The sequence below is a fragment of the Onychostruthus taczanowskii genome, unplaced genomic scaffold (genome assembly GCF_017590055.1).
Source record: "Onychostruthus taczanowskii isolate IOZ18803 unplaced genomic scaffold, ASM1759005v1 scaffold8, whole genome shotgun sequence".
In the NCBI taxonomy this organism is placed as follows: Eukaryota; Metazoa; Chordata; class Aves; order Passeriformes; family Passeridae; genus Onychostruthus; species Onychostruthus taczanowskii.
In genome coordinates this window covers 11,523,376-11,539,975 of record NW_024505892.1, presented here as the reverse complement: position 1 = coordinate 11,539,975, position 16,600 = coordinate 11,523,376, and the positions used below count along the sequence as shown (strand labels likewise).

The window sequence follows — 16,600 nt, the reverse complement described above, 5'->3', positions numbered from 1 at the left end:
TCTTAAGCTTATGATGGTGTTTGGCCACATAAATAGACCAGTTCCTAAGCATAGGAAATAGTTTAAAATATGCTTTATGCTAGTTTCCCTGTCTCTTTTTAAAGAAAGGTTAGTCCTGTGCAGCTCAACTTTTAATTCAGTAGGCTTACACAAAACCAAAACGAGATTAAAATACAGCTTATCCAAACAGTGACAAAAAGTGATCCAGTCTGCATATAATCTTATTATGTGACTGATTGTTCCTATCACTTTTGAGCCTGTTAGACCCTGTGAGTTATTGTTGGGACAATTCTTTCTTTCTGGTGAGAGCTGAATGGGGCATTTTTTGCAGTTGTGGCCACTGCGTGACCTCATTTCCCTGGCATGCACTATGCGGGGGAGCTTCATCTTCCTCAGACAAATGGAAGCAGATCGGGGGCGGGGGGAAATAGGGCAGGAAGAGGGAGAGACGCTCCCCTTTGCTGCAGCGTGCAGCTCACAGAGGTGGGCTCAGGTTCAGGCGGGATGCGAACGTGAGCCGCCCGTCGGTCCGTCCGTCCGTGCCGGCGCTCTGCGGTGCGGCGCACACGCAGCCCTGTGCGGCCGGCGCCGCTGCGGAGCCGCCGCTGCGCGGTTTGGCGGCGCGGCCGGACGCGGCTCCCTGCGCTGGCGACATCCTGCTCGTCAGCAGAGCGGCAGCGCTGCCATGGCACTGGCTGCTTTGGGAGGGGACAGCTTCGCTTCGCCGCGGAAGCTGAAATGCTGCCGGTCCTGTGGCCTTTCCCGGCTGCATCAGCACTAGGGGAAAAAAAAATGTTTTCTCAGGAGCTGGCTCAGAAGATCAAAGGATACCAGGAGCAAATTGCTTCTTTGAATTCCAAGTGCAAGATGCTGACAATGAAAGCAAAACATGCCACCATGCTGCTGACAGTGACAGAAGTGGAGGGGCTGTCCGAGGGAATGGAGGAGCTGGATTCAGACCTGCTCCCAGCACACCCCACTCATCCCTCGGTGGTTATGGTAAGCAATGCCTTGGTCACTGTACTCATTATCTGAGCTGCTTCCTCTTGCATCATTACAACATCCCTGTGCAGCAAATTGCCACAGCCCACATCTACCTTTTGAAATGGCTGTAGTGTGGCAAACCAAACAAGTTGCAGCTTCCCTGTACTGTATTTTGCTTTATATGGGTTGTCAAGACTTGTTGATAAAGGCTGAAGTTATTTAACAGACGAATACATGAAATTTGTGAGCAATAGTATGCAAATATTGTGCCTTTAATTTTGTAACTGTCAGCATGCAAGAACAAATGCTAAGAAATTGATGAGTTGCAGGAATAAAATAAAACCAGAATAAATATATGATTTCATTAGAAATTGCAGTGTGTAGGCTTTTCACAAATTAATATGTTGATGTGATAATTGACAGTATGTTCCTGTATTCTCAGATGAGTGTACTGGAAATGAAATTGTCTAAGCACTGCCACAGGCCCAATATTTGACTTTGCTCTTGTTTGTTTCTAACTGGGTCTCATTACAAACATTCTGCTGATGCTACTGGTATTTTTGTCTGAGTGTCAGACTTCAGGATTTATCCCTCTATAGCAACATTGGGGAAGGAAGGAGGTTACATTTGAATACTGGGTTGTGTGTATTTTATATTTCCAGTCTGTTCCTTGTTGTTCCAATCGGACCTGGTTACTGAGACAAATAATCCAGTATTCTGCAGCATTCCATAGTATTTCTGTATGCAGCAGAGATTGTATTAGAAGATGTTTAGGCAAAGCTGAATTTGTTATTATTGAGTTGCTTGCTCTACAAGCAATTTTAAAATCCATTAGGGTACAGGAGAGCATTTTCATACTGAAGTATGACAAGTAAATGAGACTATTTATTCAACAGATTTCTAAACTGGTAAATGTAGGAGCACGAAGCATGACTAATTAATGTTGTGGTAATTCTGGCCATGTGTTGTTTTGATCTCAGTCTAAGTCAAGCCTCAGCTGAGGTAACTGATTTTCTTCCTGTGCTCTGGGGTTGCTTTTCCTGTGGCAGATGACTGCTGGTCGCTGTCACACGCTGCTCTCCCCTGTCACTGAGGAGTCTGGGGAGGAGGGAACCAACAGTGAGATTTCTTCTCCACCTGCCTGTCGCTCTCCCTCACCTGTGGCTAATACAGATGCTTCTGTTAACCAGGTACCTCTCTCTTGCATTCATTCAGCTTTTATCTCAGACATACATGGTTCCATTCTACAGGTGATTTATTTAATCCTCTGAAATAATGTTCAGCTATAGCTCCAAGGAACTGAGGCTTAACCTCTTACCAAACTGAACCTTCAGGTTCTGGTTCAAAATGGATACAGGTATTGACTTCTGAGTTGAAAACGTATAAATCCAGTGTTACAGCTATTCATTATTTTTAAAAATAAATGTCAAGTGACAATTGCAATGTCACCAGTGTTTTCTACTTATAACATAATTTTTATTTTCTCAGTAGTACTCAATGGAATCTTGCATCCTGAGAAAAAAAGCCTTTTTTTACTCCCCATAATGAAACACTGTATTATGTCCATATCCATCTATCTTACTGTACCATTACCATTGTGGCACTGAAATCACGGCCTGGTATCTTCTACTTAATATCATTTCAGTTATTAACTTTCATGTGGGGTTTTTTTCATGTATTGTTCACTTCCATGGCAGTCTATTTTAAGTGCCAGTGAGGTAGATCAGTGAAGTATCAGGTATTAGATTTTAGATCAAAACTGAGGACTCTTGCACTTCTTGTAGGAGCAAGTGTATATCAGTATTGATTAAAATGTAAATATTGAGCCAGCACATTGAGCACTGTGCACATAAAGTCACATATAAAATTTTATTCTTTAGAAGTTTAGAAATGAGCCTTAAAACCTGTCACCACCTCACTGAATTCATCATGTTCTGGATTTTGTGGTTGATTGGTTGGTTTTGCATTTGTGACTGCTTCCAAAATTGACCACTGCAGATGTGAAGGTTAGAATGTGTTGTGTTGCACTGCTGAATAGAATTAAACAAGTTTGAGCATGATGCTCATTTATTCCTTCTGCTAATTTCAGAAATGCATGTGGTGCTACAGAAGTTGCTAAATACAGTACATAGGAAAAATATTATTGTAAGATAGTAAAAGTGACAAAATCATCAATGGCATGCTACAAAATGTTGTATAATGCGTAAGAGGGATTTTTCTAGTTTTCTATCATTTTAGATAATCAGGAAGTTCCCTGTGAAGTTGACATACAGTAGAAAGACATCTATATATTTCAACATAGAAGTCTTATGACACCATTGATTAATAAAGGAGTTAAAGGACCAAAAGCAGCTTGCTTCCTAAACAGCAAAGCTAATGTCAGTTCTTTACTTTTCTCTGAAAATGTAAAACAAGTCAAACAGCTCCAGTCACTCAGACAATAAGGAAAACACAGTGAACATGCTGTTGCACCATGAGCTGACACCAAAATACAAGTTTAGAATAAGCATTTTACTAGGGCAAAACTGAAAAATATTATGTCTTTCATTTAGCAGAAAATTTTTGAGATAAAGTTGATGCTGTTATAAGAATCCTAAAAACTTAGAGCTGAAGTTTTCTTCAGTGTGGTTAATGTTGAAATGAACGGCATGTATTGAACAACCAGTGGAAGAACGTTCCAAAATGCAGTGGTTTACTTACAAAATTCTTAGGTTCACACTCACATGAGATTAAGACTAAAGAAGCTATGAAACTGCCAGTGCTGGTCATGATGAATGCCCAGGGAGACTTCAGGAGAGAAGGTTGGTTAAAAAACCATATCCTAGATGTTAGTGAACTAGGAGCTCAAATGTAAGTTATAAACATTTTGTATTTTTACAGCAAATCAGCAAAATAAATTCAGAAATATTTTGTTTTAATAAGTAGCCAAAGTTAAGAACTAATTTCTCACAGGTAGATCACCTGCAAACTACCAGAAAAAAAAAAGTGAGCATGAACTCTAGAAAATGAAGAATAACATGAATTAGTTCATAATGTCATGTTAAACTAACATGAGTTTAGTCTTTGGAAAAATTGTAAAACTCTTCTGAAGAGGCAATTGGGGAAGGAAAGGTTATGTTTTAAGACTACTTTTTAATTCATCCTGAATAACTCTCTGTAGTGTTTCATCAGTTTCCTAGCATCTCTTAATGGTGAAACATAGCTGGTCTGAATTCAGACATCTACACAGTTTATTTACATTTCTGACAAGTAATGAAAATATAAAACAAGTGACTACTGCTTATTAGTGAAATAATGAGGATATATATTGAAATAGATTAAAACAAGACCAGAAATACAAGAAAGTGACAATTCTAGCACTACCATAAGTTAAAAAATGGGGTTTTTCTGAAACTCCTCCAAAACCAGCAGGGTGGGGGGAACTATAAAGGTGTTAATGTTGGAAACACTGAGGAATTTCATAATAAATAAAATATTATGTTAACAGTCCTGAAATGCAGATAATTTTGATGTTTATCAAAGACAGACACTTCGTCTGTGCTGCAGTACTGAATGAGAATCCTTTGAGGCTAAATCTCCTTGCACTTAACCAAAGATGCAATTGATTAAAATTTGACACGCTTTTTAAAAGTTAGTTTCCTGATACACAGTGCAGAGCATTGAACTGGAAAAGCTGAAGTGTGGCATGATGCCCTGTAGGCCACAGCTGATCCTGTGATTTTAGTCTTATCCAGTGGGTTAAATGCTTTTTTATCTCCTTGTACACAGCCTACTTAAGGATTCTTTCTCTTTCCCTTATGAATACTCATCAAGGTTACACCAGCCCTTGTTACATGTATTACAAATCTAAACACACCCTTTGCCACTGCATCTAACAACAAAGCTTGACCACTGTTCATTGGCTACTTTTCATAAGAACAGCCATGGGATATTAGGGCCTTTAGAGGCAGCAGAATCTTTTATTTGCGTGAACATCTGGATACCTGCTGTCCTGATGTGAAAGCTCTGCCAAAGAGAAGCTGCTATGTTGTATACTGTAGAAAGCAGTTGGCAAGATGAGGAGAAGGATTGCTTTTCCCTCTCTGTGAAAACAAGGCCTTTATTCTGAAAACGATATTAAGAGGTCACAGAAGCATTGGTCTTGAGAGGGGACTGGCAAAGGGCTGGAGAGTAGCTGCAGGCAAGGCAAAATGAGAAGTTGCCTCCACTGGTGCAATTTTTCACCATTACTTGGAAAGATCACTTCTGGTCAGAGTGAAAAATTCTGAAATTGCAGTCCTGAGTGCTGTACTAAGCTATTACCTATTCCATGCTAGCTCCTGGACATTATAACAATATAATAATTTATTTTTTTAAGTTTCCCATTTATTATCTTTGAAGAAGTACCTAATCATACACTTTTGGTCAGTTTTATGGGAGTGATCTGGTTTCTGTGCTCTTCCAGATCTTGTCTGGTTTTATTCACATGTGGTATTAGATAACACATTTGCTTTCCGTTCCAAATTAGGATCCTTCTTACACTTTGAGCTCCAGTACCCCAGAATTAGTCTTGTTTAGTACCTAAATTTTATACATCTATACAGAATCACGGAATGGTTGGGGTTGAAGGGACCTCCAGAGATCATCTGGCCCAACACCCTTTGTCAAACTAGACCATATACAGCAGGTTGTCCAGGGCTTTATTCAGGTTCATTTTGAGTGTCGCTGAGGATGGAGACCCTGCAACTTCCCTGGGCAGCCTGTCCCAGTGCTCGGTCACCCTAACAGTAAAAAGGCATTTCCTGGTATTCAGAGGGAATCTTCTGTGCTTCAGTTTGTGCCCATGGCCTCTGTTCCTGTCAGTGAGCACCACTGAGTCTGCTTTGCACCCTCCCTTGAGGCAGCATTTTTCACCTCTCAAATAATGTAGTTCTAACTGTCATACATGATTTCAGTTTTAAATAATCCTTGTCATCAAGTCTGCTTTCCTGACCTAAGTATAGGTACTGTACTTGTTTCCTTAATTCTACATTTTCTGTAGATGTTTTCAGTTGTCATCTGCAACAGTTGAAGAAATCTCCGTACACTAAGTATAGAATTTCTGGTGAGAAATAATTCCGCTTGGAATTTTCATTGGTGGTTTGAACATTTTCCCATTTCCTTAGCAATTTTGGTCCCTTTTCTGAATATCTTTTATAAGTTAGTTGAGGCTGCCTGTTTGCTTGAAAGCTTACAATAAGCTGATGCTTCATACTCTTTCTTGCCTTATTTACCAGTCCTTCAGTATATTCCTTTTAGGCTCTTCTGCTGCTCTCTCTGTGACAGTGTTATTAGGTTGATATTTGCCACCTACAGTACCATAACCCTTTGTCTTTTGTGGTAGGTTTTCCCCCATGTGCAGTTGTAATGGTGCTGGAACAACACCTATTTATAGCACTTCCCATCACAGCCTTTCTGTGATTGTCCACAGTTGCCTTCTGCACCTCCTAGCTAATATGGACATGAAAAAAATGCGCCCAAAATCCTGATCATAGTGAAGGTCCAAAACATGCTCAGTCTGCTACTATTAAGTATTGATTTACCTTGTTACTAAGAGGTTTCCTGGTGGTTTTGGCTTTGCGGGCTTTATTTTAATGGACATATGCAGTGGGACAGTATTGGAGGATAGCATGCAGTATCTTTCTTTTTGAAAGTACAATAATGTACTTCGTGCTTGTAGGACATTGCTTATTACCAAGCCTTATCTGCTGAACAGTTGCAGACAGAAGCTGCTAAAATTCAACCCAGCACCTCAGCCACCCAGGAGTTTTACGAACCAGGCTTAGAATCATCTGCTAGCGCCAAATTGGATGATTTGCAGCGTTCTTGGGAAACACTGAAAAATGTGGTAAGTTCGCATTTGGAGACTTCAAAATAGTTGGCTAGCTTGTAGGGAATAAAATTCAAATAGCTGGCTCACGTAGTCTTCCCTGCAGTTTTTGGTTTTCAAATGGTATCTTTAATTGTTAGTTGGGATATATTATTTCCATTCTTTGTTTGAAAGCCTGTGCAAGGTGGACATCTGTTAGTAAAAATAAGAGTCATTAAAGCTGATAAATGGCTTCAGAAATATTGACTGTTGACAGACTGTATTCCATAATCTAGTAGGGATATCCAGTCATGCTGGATGAGTAGGCAAAGAAGGCCCAGAATTGAGTTTCTCCAAATACTGAATCAATACATTTCTGTATAGTTTTGCAGCATAATTTTTCAGTGATTTATGAAAATGGTCAGAGTCTTGATCACATACTATAAATTTTTTTCGTAGGCACAGTAGCTGTTATGGGGTATTAGGAACTATGTGTCTAGCAAATAGTGCATACCCATGGTTGAGTGGATGAAATCGGAAATAGTGCATGAGAATGTGCATAGGTTTTCCCTTCTTTATTAATGTCTATTTCTTTTAAGCAGCAGAACCTAGAATTTTACTGATGAAATGTAAAGTAAATAAATATTTTTAATATGGATATTTTGCTTTGTAGTTTATACTCTTGAAAACTTGTTGAAAGTTTTTTTTGCTTTAGTGTCTTAAGCCTAGGGACATATGAAGCAGACTAAATAGCAGAATTTATACCTTCCATTCTTCTTCAGATCAGTGAAAAGCAGCGCACACTCTATGAAGCTCTTGAGCGTCAACAGAAGTATCAGGACACACTCCAGTCTATATCCACGAAAATGGAGACCACTGAAATGAAACTAAATGAGAGTCTGGAACCAGCCAAAAGCCCAGAGAGCCAGATGGCTGAACATCAGGTAAAATCTTACATGTGAGGAGGACAGGGAGAGTGCACATTGCCTGCATATCTTTTGTTCTGTTTTTTAGACAGTAACCTTCTTCATGGCTGGATACCTCAAATATATGCATTTATTGCTTGAACCTTCTTTGTTAACTGTATTTCTTGTCTTTTTGGGCTTCCTGCTGTTCTAAAGGTGGTGTGATGGGGATTCTTTCAGTAAGGAGCCTTTTTGGAAAAAATGGAATAGATCATAAGTTTGTTCAATTGAATCAGCAAAAGCTTTTGTCCCACATTGTGTCCAATGACAGCTATACGTACTGTTCTTCAGCATCATTGCTGAAGAATATTTATAATGTTGACAGATTTACTAAGATCATAACCAATACTGATGCACTGTATATTGATCAAAATAAATTGTTCACCTTACTAAACAAAATAAACCAAAAGCACACAAAAATTCCCTCACAAGGGAAGTGTCAAGAAATTATGATCTGAGTAATAAGAGAATACTTTATTAAGTAACACATCTGACATAGGTCTGAGTTGTAATCACCTAAGCCTTCTGATAGCAGGCATTTATCTGGTCTGTCCAGATTCAGAGATTTATTCCATGGTGCAAAACCAGTTCCTACTCTTATTCTTATCCTATGAACCAGTTTTCAAGATACCTGTAAAATCTCTGAATATTTACAGCTATTGCTGGATGTTCTTCATCCAGTTAGAAAGTTTTAGGCTGGAAACTGAAACATGCCCTTGTTTTTCTCTCACAAACGCACGCTCACTTACTTGTTCATTATCTTTACTGTGTATACTAGAATGCCCTGCATAATTCATTGGAAGAATAAATTTCCAATTTCCAAAACAATTCCTTGTGATATGTTTGAAATTCAAGATATGTAATTAAATCCATATTTAAGTAACCAGATACATGATCCTAACTCAAGCCTCTAAAAGCAGGACTCAGTCCTTATGGAATACTGGTAGTGATGGTCTGCTCTACTCTCTGTTCCTGGTGCTCCTTGAGATAGTTGTCTTGAATTTTATATTTAATCTAGGTCTCCTGAAATACTTCCTTCTCACTGGTAAGTGAAGCAAATGTATTCTCTGCTCTCATTTCTTGATAGGCTTTGATGGATGAGATTTTAATGTTGCAAGAAGAAATCAGTGAGCTTCAGACATCATTGGCCCAGGAGCTTGTTTCAGAACCACTGGATGCAGAAGGTGCTGATCAAATGGCATTGCAGTCCACCCTCACGGTCTTGGCAGAGCGAATGGCCACAATTCGAATGAAGGCATCAGGGAAACGACAGCTATTAGAGGTACAAGAAAAAAACATCACCAATGTTTTTAGTCAGCATTGAAAAAAAAAGTAATTTTCAGTTCTGCTTATTTCTCACAATTCCTTTCAGTAATAAATAACCATTCTTTTTCTAGTGAGACCCTCATCTTATTGCTAAGGGACAAGCAGCCAGAAAGAATTAGGTACACACAAATATTATATATGTTCCAAGTTTCTTGTGGCTATATATAGCCATATGGAGATATATATATACACACATGCACACACACACACACACACACATATATAGATATATGGATATATATACTTGTATGTGCCTGTGCATAAATGAAGTGCAGATATTAAAAGTCACATTGTCTACAATATGCTTTTGAGGAATCATCTCTCCAAGCTGCTAGACAAGAGAAGAGGGAAAACTTAAAACAAGAAACAGCTCCTCTTCCAAATCTTTGCCTTGTCTATGCTCATCTTCCCAGTGATTTCCACCCAAACTTTTTGTCATGGAAGATGCACCCTTTCATTTCTTTGCCTACCAACTTTATCAAAAATCCTTTAATATTAAGGGGATTTTTACAAGCTCTTTGCAAATAGAAATGTTGCTGCATATATTATACAGGTGAGAACATTTTAACAATTTAACCTGTGTACTTTATAGCTCTGATTTCACAGATAAAACCTTCCAGAACACCCCAGGTAAGTAAATGTAGAAATAAAGATAAGAGAAGTGATAAAAATATTTTGCTGGTGAGGGTGAGGACTGATAATATTGTTCTTTCTGTGGACCTAATTCAAGTAACTAGCATTTGAGAACTGTTCAGCTCTGGATTGTTTAAGACATTTAACAACTATAATTATTCTTTAAATTGTTCTAACAGCAATTTTTAACTTTTTAAATTTAAATTGAGCATGCAGAAAAGCTGTGCAAACACTTCTCTGTGTGATGAAGTTGCCCTGAACATTTGAGTCTGAATTTCCTTACGAAGTGTTGTAGGTTGACCCTGCCAGCAGCCAAACATCTACTCTCATCATCCTCCTCTCTACAGAGATGGGTTAAAAATAGAAGACAGACAAAAAGACTCATGGATCAAGATAATGACAGCTTAAACAGAGTAAGGAAGAGCTGTCTATGCAAGCAGGGAATGAGGAACTTATTCACTACTACCCAATCAGCAGGCAGATGTTTAGCTACTTTCCTGGAAATCTCAGCATGTGTTTCTTGGGAAGACAAACACCATAACCACAAATGTCCCTCCCTCCCTTTCCCTGGGCTTTTATTGATGAGCATGATCTCATCTGGTGTGCGGTATCCCTTTGATCAGTTCAGACTGGCTGTCCTGGCTATCTCCTCTCCCAGCCCGTTGCTCACCCCCAGCCTATTGGCCTTTGTGAGGGGCAGATAGAAAGCCTTTATGCTGTGCTCAGCAGTAGCCATAACATTGCTGTGTTATCAGCACAGATTTAACCACAGCTGCAAAGCACTGTACAGGCTGCAATGAAGTTAACTCCATTCCAGCCAGATCAAATACAATCTTTTCCCTTGTTCCATAATATTTGCACCATGCTTAGGTTTCACATTATCTGATACAGCTAAGTATCCTCTGATCATCCTATTTGTTTTCCTATCCATGAAATCCCCTCTGTTCTCTCCAGAACTCAGCGTCTCTCATGTATTGGGGAGCACAGAACTAGACACACTACTCCAGGTGTGGACTCACCAGTGTTAAGTAGAGGGCCAAAATCACCTCCCTCATCCTGGTGAGAGCACTCCTAAAGCAGCTCCAGACACCACTGGCCTTCTTTTGCACATTGTTGGGTCATGTTCAGCCTGGAGTCCACCAGGACCCCCCTTGTTCTCTTCTGCCAAGCTGTTTCCGTCTGCTTAGCCTCCAGCCTTTACTTGGTGCATGGTGTTGCTCCCCTGCAGGTACAGGGCTTCACACTTTCCTTTCTTGCTGTCAGCTCATTTTCATAGCCTTTCAGGGTCCATCTAGATGGCAGAATAGCCCTCTGCCTATTATCGCCGGCCAGGGGCTATGTACAAATCACAAATGGGTTGGGACTTCTGAGGAACCTGCCTTGACCTATTTTATTTTCCAGCATCAGTCTCATTACATGGTTATGACAATGGGAAGATGCCATCAGCTCACATCCCAGGCAGCAGAACAAGAAGTTAATGTTACAACTTACTTTAAAAGTTTTTTGACCAATCACACAAAGCAAAAGCATATTGACAGTAGTTCCATCCAATCACTATAAGTACACATACCTTCAGCTAAAAAAATGCTTGCTTATTTCAAATACAATACCTGCTTGTAAGCCTTAAAACACAATGCACAGAGCTCTATTATTAAGCTTAGAACTTCCTAATATCTTGCTAGATATACTTTTCTGCAGCTTAGGGAGTTATTCTAGCCAAGTGTTAATACACAGACCATTGTTCTATTTGTCCTCGCTTTTGTACTTCTTACATAATTTTTCTGCTGACCTGTCTTATGGCTGCTGCTTAGCTCTAATCACAGTTCTGCTGTCTATGAGGCCTGCCTTTTGCAGCTTTCTCAAAAACCTTTTATTTTATGGATTCCCACACCTATCAGCCACTCCTCCCATTTTGTGTCATTAGCAAATTTATTGAGGTTCATAACTGGCCACTCACTAGACTTTGTGCCACTGATCACTGTACCCTGGTCACAGGTGTTCAGCCAGTTTTCAGATTCATATGGGACAATTAAAGGGTGAGCAAGACTTTGCTGATCACTCCCTGTCTTTCCAATGGAGGGATGAGCTGATGGATGGACCTGGGGGCATCTGTGTTGCTGTAATATCAGCAGCCACTGAAGCTTAAATGTCCTTCCATACCCCATGGCTTAGGGATCCTCTGAGAGGCCAGAGAAGGTAGACAGCTCTTCAGGCTACTCATTACCCATGTGACTGTACCAAGGCCCCACCCGTACTTGGTTTTGTCCTTGAAGTACCCCTCTTTTGAGAGACAGTAAAGCTGACTAACAGCCTGCTGCCAAAAAAGGCAAAGTTGCTTTCCTTTCCCTGCAACACATTCTCAGCTGTGTGTATTCCTTTCCTTCAAGTGCATCTTTCTTCCTAAGAAAACAGGACTAATTGAGCAAACTGAATCATGTGTGGGGAAACCCACAGGAGAGCAGAAAAAGGGGGCAGAAAAGACCTCCCCTTTAGAAAGCTGTAATAGCAGAGTTCTACTGAAGAAAGTAGAAATAAACTGGCTGAACTGAAACAGAATTTCAGAAAAGCACACTCAGCAATTGAAAGAAATAATGTTTTGTAAAAGATAGGTCTTAATATATCTTAGAAATCCTGCATAGGATTTGTGCAAAATAGAGAGGAACGACTTTTTAGAAGTGACTGTTATGGTTTATTTCTCCTAAAAAGTAAAATATAATTTGTACCTCTAGGAAAAACTGAACGAGCAGCTCGAAGAGCAGCGGCAGGAGCAGGCTCTTCAGAGGTACCGTTGTGAAGCTGATGAGCTTGACCACTGGTTACTCAGTACCCGAGCATCGCTGGACACCGCTCTGCTTCCTGCAGAAGAACCTATGGACATGGAAGCACAGCTGGTAGATTGTCAGGTAAAGTATTAAGACAATTGTTTAGTTGAATGAGCCAGCATATTTGTTGAGGAGTTTCTGAGCTCTTTAGCGTCTTCTATAAGCTTCCTCAGAGGTTTGTGAAGCAAATGTAGCCTGTTCTTAATTTCTCATTAGAGATTGCAAACAGCACTTTAGAAAGCCCGTGTGAACATAGCAGTAGGAAAACAAAATGTCCTGACTGCAGAAAGATTTTAAGTTCCACATCTTTCAGATGTAGTTTTGTTTACCTTTAAAGGCATTTTATTTGCTTCACTTACTGTTTTTGCTCCCTTCAAGCTGAAATTGTTGAACAGCTCACCTGACAGGTATGAAAACATCTGCAGTGTACATTCCTACACGTCCATTTCCAGCTGAAGAACATACTGGCACTAGCTATGATGCCTGGGATAGTGCTGTATTTTCTTCAGGAACAATGCTTACATGCATGCAAAAATAAAGTATAATCAGCAGTATTTGCTGGTTTTATGGCTTGAAGATGAATCAACTCAGAATGTCAAAACAACAAAGAAAAGACATGTTGCTGCAATAAGAACTTTTGCAAATACTTTTATTAACAAGACTTAGATCATTCATAAAATCCAACTTCTCAAATTATTGGGAGTTTCCTATTTTTAAATGATAGTTTAGAATTATAGGTTCATTATAATTAAAACTTAAAAAGAGACAAGAGACAGATGGGCAAAAGATCACTTTTCTTATTAAAGAATGATGATCTTAATTATTGTAGGCTAAATGAGAGTTAAGTTTCATGCAAGTCAGAAGAATTTTCACTGACAATGCTTCATCACTGGAATTTTCAGTCTGCTTAGTCTCAAGAGTTCTTTCATCACCTGTCCTTGAGAGCCCTTTGTTGTATGTAGATAAACCCTATGAACTTTAACCAAGCAGTATTTTTTTTAATACAGTCTGTAGGAAACTCAAAAAGAAAAGTTTACTTTGTGGTTGAGTTCATACTGCTTTTCTTCTGCTGCTTCTTAAAATCTTAATGCAGTAAGTTTTATATATTTTTCCACTTTTTAGAGACTCTGGCAATCTTATTCTGCACGTATTCCTTCAGGAGAAATATTTCTAAATTCATACTTGACAGTTGCTATGGAAACAAAAGCATTTGATGTCAGGCTAAGTTTTTGAGCAAGACTTGTTTGAGCATTGAATCTGGGAGATCAAAATATGCACAATGTCTCTAATACATGAATGGTTAATGGAATGTCAGGGAAGTAGCTTTTGAGAACAAACATGCCAGAGATTTGTCACTTTAAGTCTCTCCTTAGACTAAAGAGGATTATACAGAAATCCTTAAGTCCATCATGCACCAATCAGAAAGAGCAAATAATGACAAGAGAAGCTTATCAACACAGCCAGAGCAACACATAGGAGGAGGTAGAAAGCACTTGACTACGTGTAAATGAAAGAAGAGGAAAGAAGTAGCTCTGGCTGCGTGCTTCATTTCTTGTCATCAATGGATGTCAGTCTCGCTTCTTAGGCTTTACCTTTAATATGCAAATAAAGAGCATCTCTACAACAAATTATTTCTTTCAAGTAACTTTTTAATTTCCTATTTTGAAAATGGTTGCAAACTGAAATGGCAAATACAAACATTTGCAAGCATATTCTAAAGAACTCTGAATGGGACTGGAAGGCAAAGCAATGATAATCTGACTTTCTCTTAGTTTGGACACGGGTGAGGTAGGCCACAGGTCATCTTGCCTGAAAACGTCACAAGTGTTGGAAAATGTATGAATTTGGGTCTTTGTTTTTGCTGCTGCAGAACATGCTGGTTGAAATAGAACAGAAGGTGGTAGCTTTGTCAGAGTTGTCCGTGCACAATGAGAACTTACTTATGGAAGGGAAGGCTCACACCAAGGATGAGGCAGAGCAGCTGGCTGTGAAGCTCAGGACACTGAAGGGCAGCCTTCTGGAGCTGCAGAGAGTGCTCCACGACAAACAGATCAACATTCGGGTGAGTGGCTCCTTCCAGCTGTTCTCATGGTGGGCAGGAGTTTGGGGATTTCATAGCAACTTTATGCAACTGGGAAAAAGAGTGAAAGTGTTGCACTGATTCAGCTTGAGTTATTAATCTTTAGTTAGTAAATGGAATTATAACTCCAAAATAAAGAACTGTCTAGAAAGCTTTAGTTGATAATTTTCAAGTTAACATTGCTTTTTGGTAAAACTATCCTAACCTAAGTATCTTTACTGAAAGGACAATAATAAAATAGATAGGTGATTAGCTTGGTCTGGATATAGTCTATTCCTGTTTCCAGTCTGTTTAGATTGTGTATGGTCTGGGGCATACAGAAGAATGATCCTAAATATTTGCTTTTTCATGGTGTGCACAACACAGTGAACAGATAACATAAGGGAACATTTTAATTATGGCTAATACTTGGTGGCAGCATTATATAAAATACAACATTATATAAGCAAAAATTCATTTAACTTCAGTCTTGCCCTAGGTTCCTATTTCTAGCAGCTTTGGTCTGCTCATTGCCACTAATTCATTGTATTTAACAGTTGCTTTTGGTCATTCTTTAGGTCAAACTAGCATGTGGAGAACCGAATACATACAAGAAACCCAACCATGTAATGTGACTGACTGGTTTTGAATTTGCTTGCCCTGCTGTGACTCCCTTCCCCCTCCCCCCCGCCTTTTCTTTTACTTCTTTTCTTGGCTTTGCTGTGCAAATTAAACATGATAAGCTTCAAAGATTTCTGGCTTGTAATGCAGATTAAAGTCTGCTGAGAGGTTAGCTTGAAAAGTCACTTGATGTTCTAAGAACTATTTTTAGTCCAAAGCAACTGCATAGCTTTAAAACTTCGCATAATTTCAGAAAAATAGAGAAATAAAAAAAAAAGGGGGCCCCCCCCCCCCAGGTATTAGTTCCTGTTACCTCTAAGATGAAGTGACTTTAATGTTATTCTTGCTTATTAAATCTCATGACTAGGCAAGTGAAAAGTTATCAACACCATGTGGGCACATGATACTTTGTTCTCATATATTACCTGTGAAGTGGAAAGGCATCACACAGTTTGCTAAATGTAACAATATTTTAAAATGCAGTGGTGTGATTTAGTTTACTTAAACTCTTAAAATAGATTTTTGGATGGTCTTCTAAAATCTAAAATAACAAAATAATTTCCAGATGTAGAATATGAATAATTTAAGATGGTGCATGAATGCAAGACTCAAGTTTCTTTATGAATTTCAAGTCTTTGTTTGACTTCTTTTACAGATCATGTGAGAAAATAAACACAGGCAGTATAACCTCTTCTAATCTTCACTGAGCAATTTTTTTCAAATGAGGAGTTCTATAATGTCATTTTCCAAACACTAAGGAGGACTAAGGCCAAGAGCATCAGATGCCCCAAATTCTGTCCAATGCCAGTATTAACATTGAGAAACATTACAAGCTAACAGCACTGTTGTTCATGCATGTAAAAAACTCAGATTTTTACATGTCTCCAGATATTCTGATAATAGACCAGCCTCCTCCCAAAAGAAGGAACCTCCCAAGTAGCCCTGGAAGACTGTTATAAAGACTGAGCTATATTTTCCTTAAAGCATATTTCAGCCTGTCTGTTATCCCTGTGCACAAGGCTCTTTAGGAGTCAGTATGAGATACTCTGACTTTCTTGGAACAATTTCCGTTTTCTTCTAATTTTAGTTAATAACTGTCACTAGTAATACAGAAAAGGTGACTTGGACACCAACTTCTTTATTCATAAAAAAAAATTAGCGAAACTAATCAGAAACATGGAGTGTTCCAGACTATAAAGTCTCCAAAGGTAGCACTTTGATACACAAAAAGTATTGTATCTGTTACTGTTTATTCTCTGGTTTAGAGGCAACGAAACACAGACTCGTTAAAAAACAAAGCAGTAGAACAGATTCTGCAGTAAAAAACCCTCAACAAAACAGATAGTGTTTCTTTACTTTTTAT

At 39.0% G+C, this 16,600-nt stretch overlaps 1 protein-coding gene across 3 annotated transcripts in view; it reads left to right on the top strand.

Annotated features, from left to right (window-relative positions):
• The window catches only part of SYNE1 (spectrin repeat containing nuclear envelope protein 1), a 289,742-nt gene that overhangs the window by 192,564 nt on the left and 80,578 nt on the right, over positions 1-16,600 (top strand). For 2 of the 3 annotated variants that reach the window (XM_041424009.1, XM_041424008.1), the window contains exons 90-96: positions 805-999; positions 2,034-2,174; positions 6,683-6,850; positions 7,594-7,755; positions 8,864-9,058; positions 12,465-12,638; positions 14,428-14,619. In XM_041424009.1, coding sequence (XP_041279943.1) covers positions 805-999; positions 2,034-2,174; positions 6,683-6,850; positions 7,594-7,755; positions 8,864-9,058; positions 12,465-12,638; positions 14,428-14,619 — 1,227 coding nt within the window. Of the gene's footprint in view, positions 1-804; positions 1,000-2,033; positions 2,175-6,682; positions 6,851-7,593; positions 7,756-8,863; positions 9,059-12,464; positions 12,639-14,427; positions 14,620-15,194; positions 15,243-16,600 lie in introns of all 3 variants that reach the window. The other variant, XM_041424007.1, reaches the window with a different exon arrangement.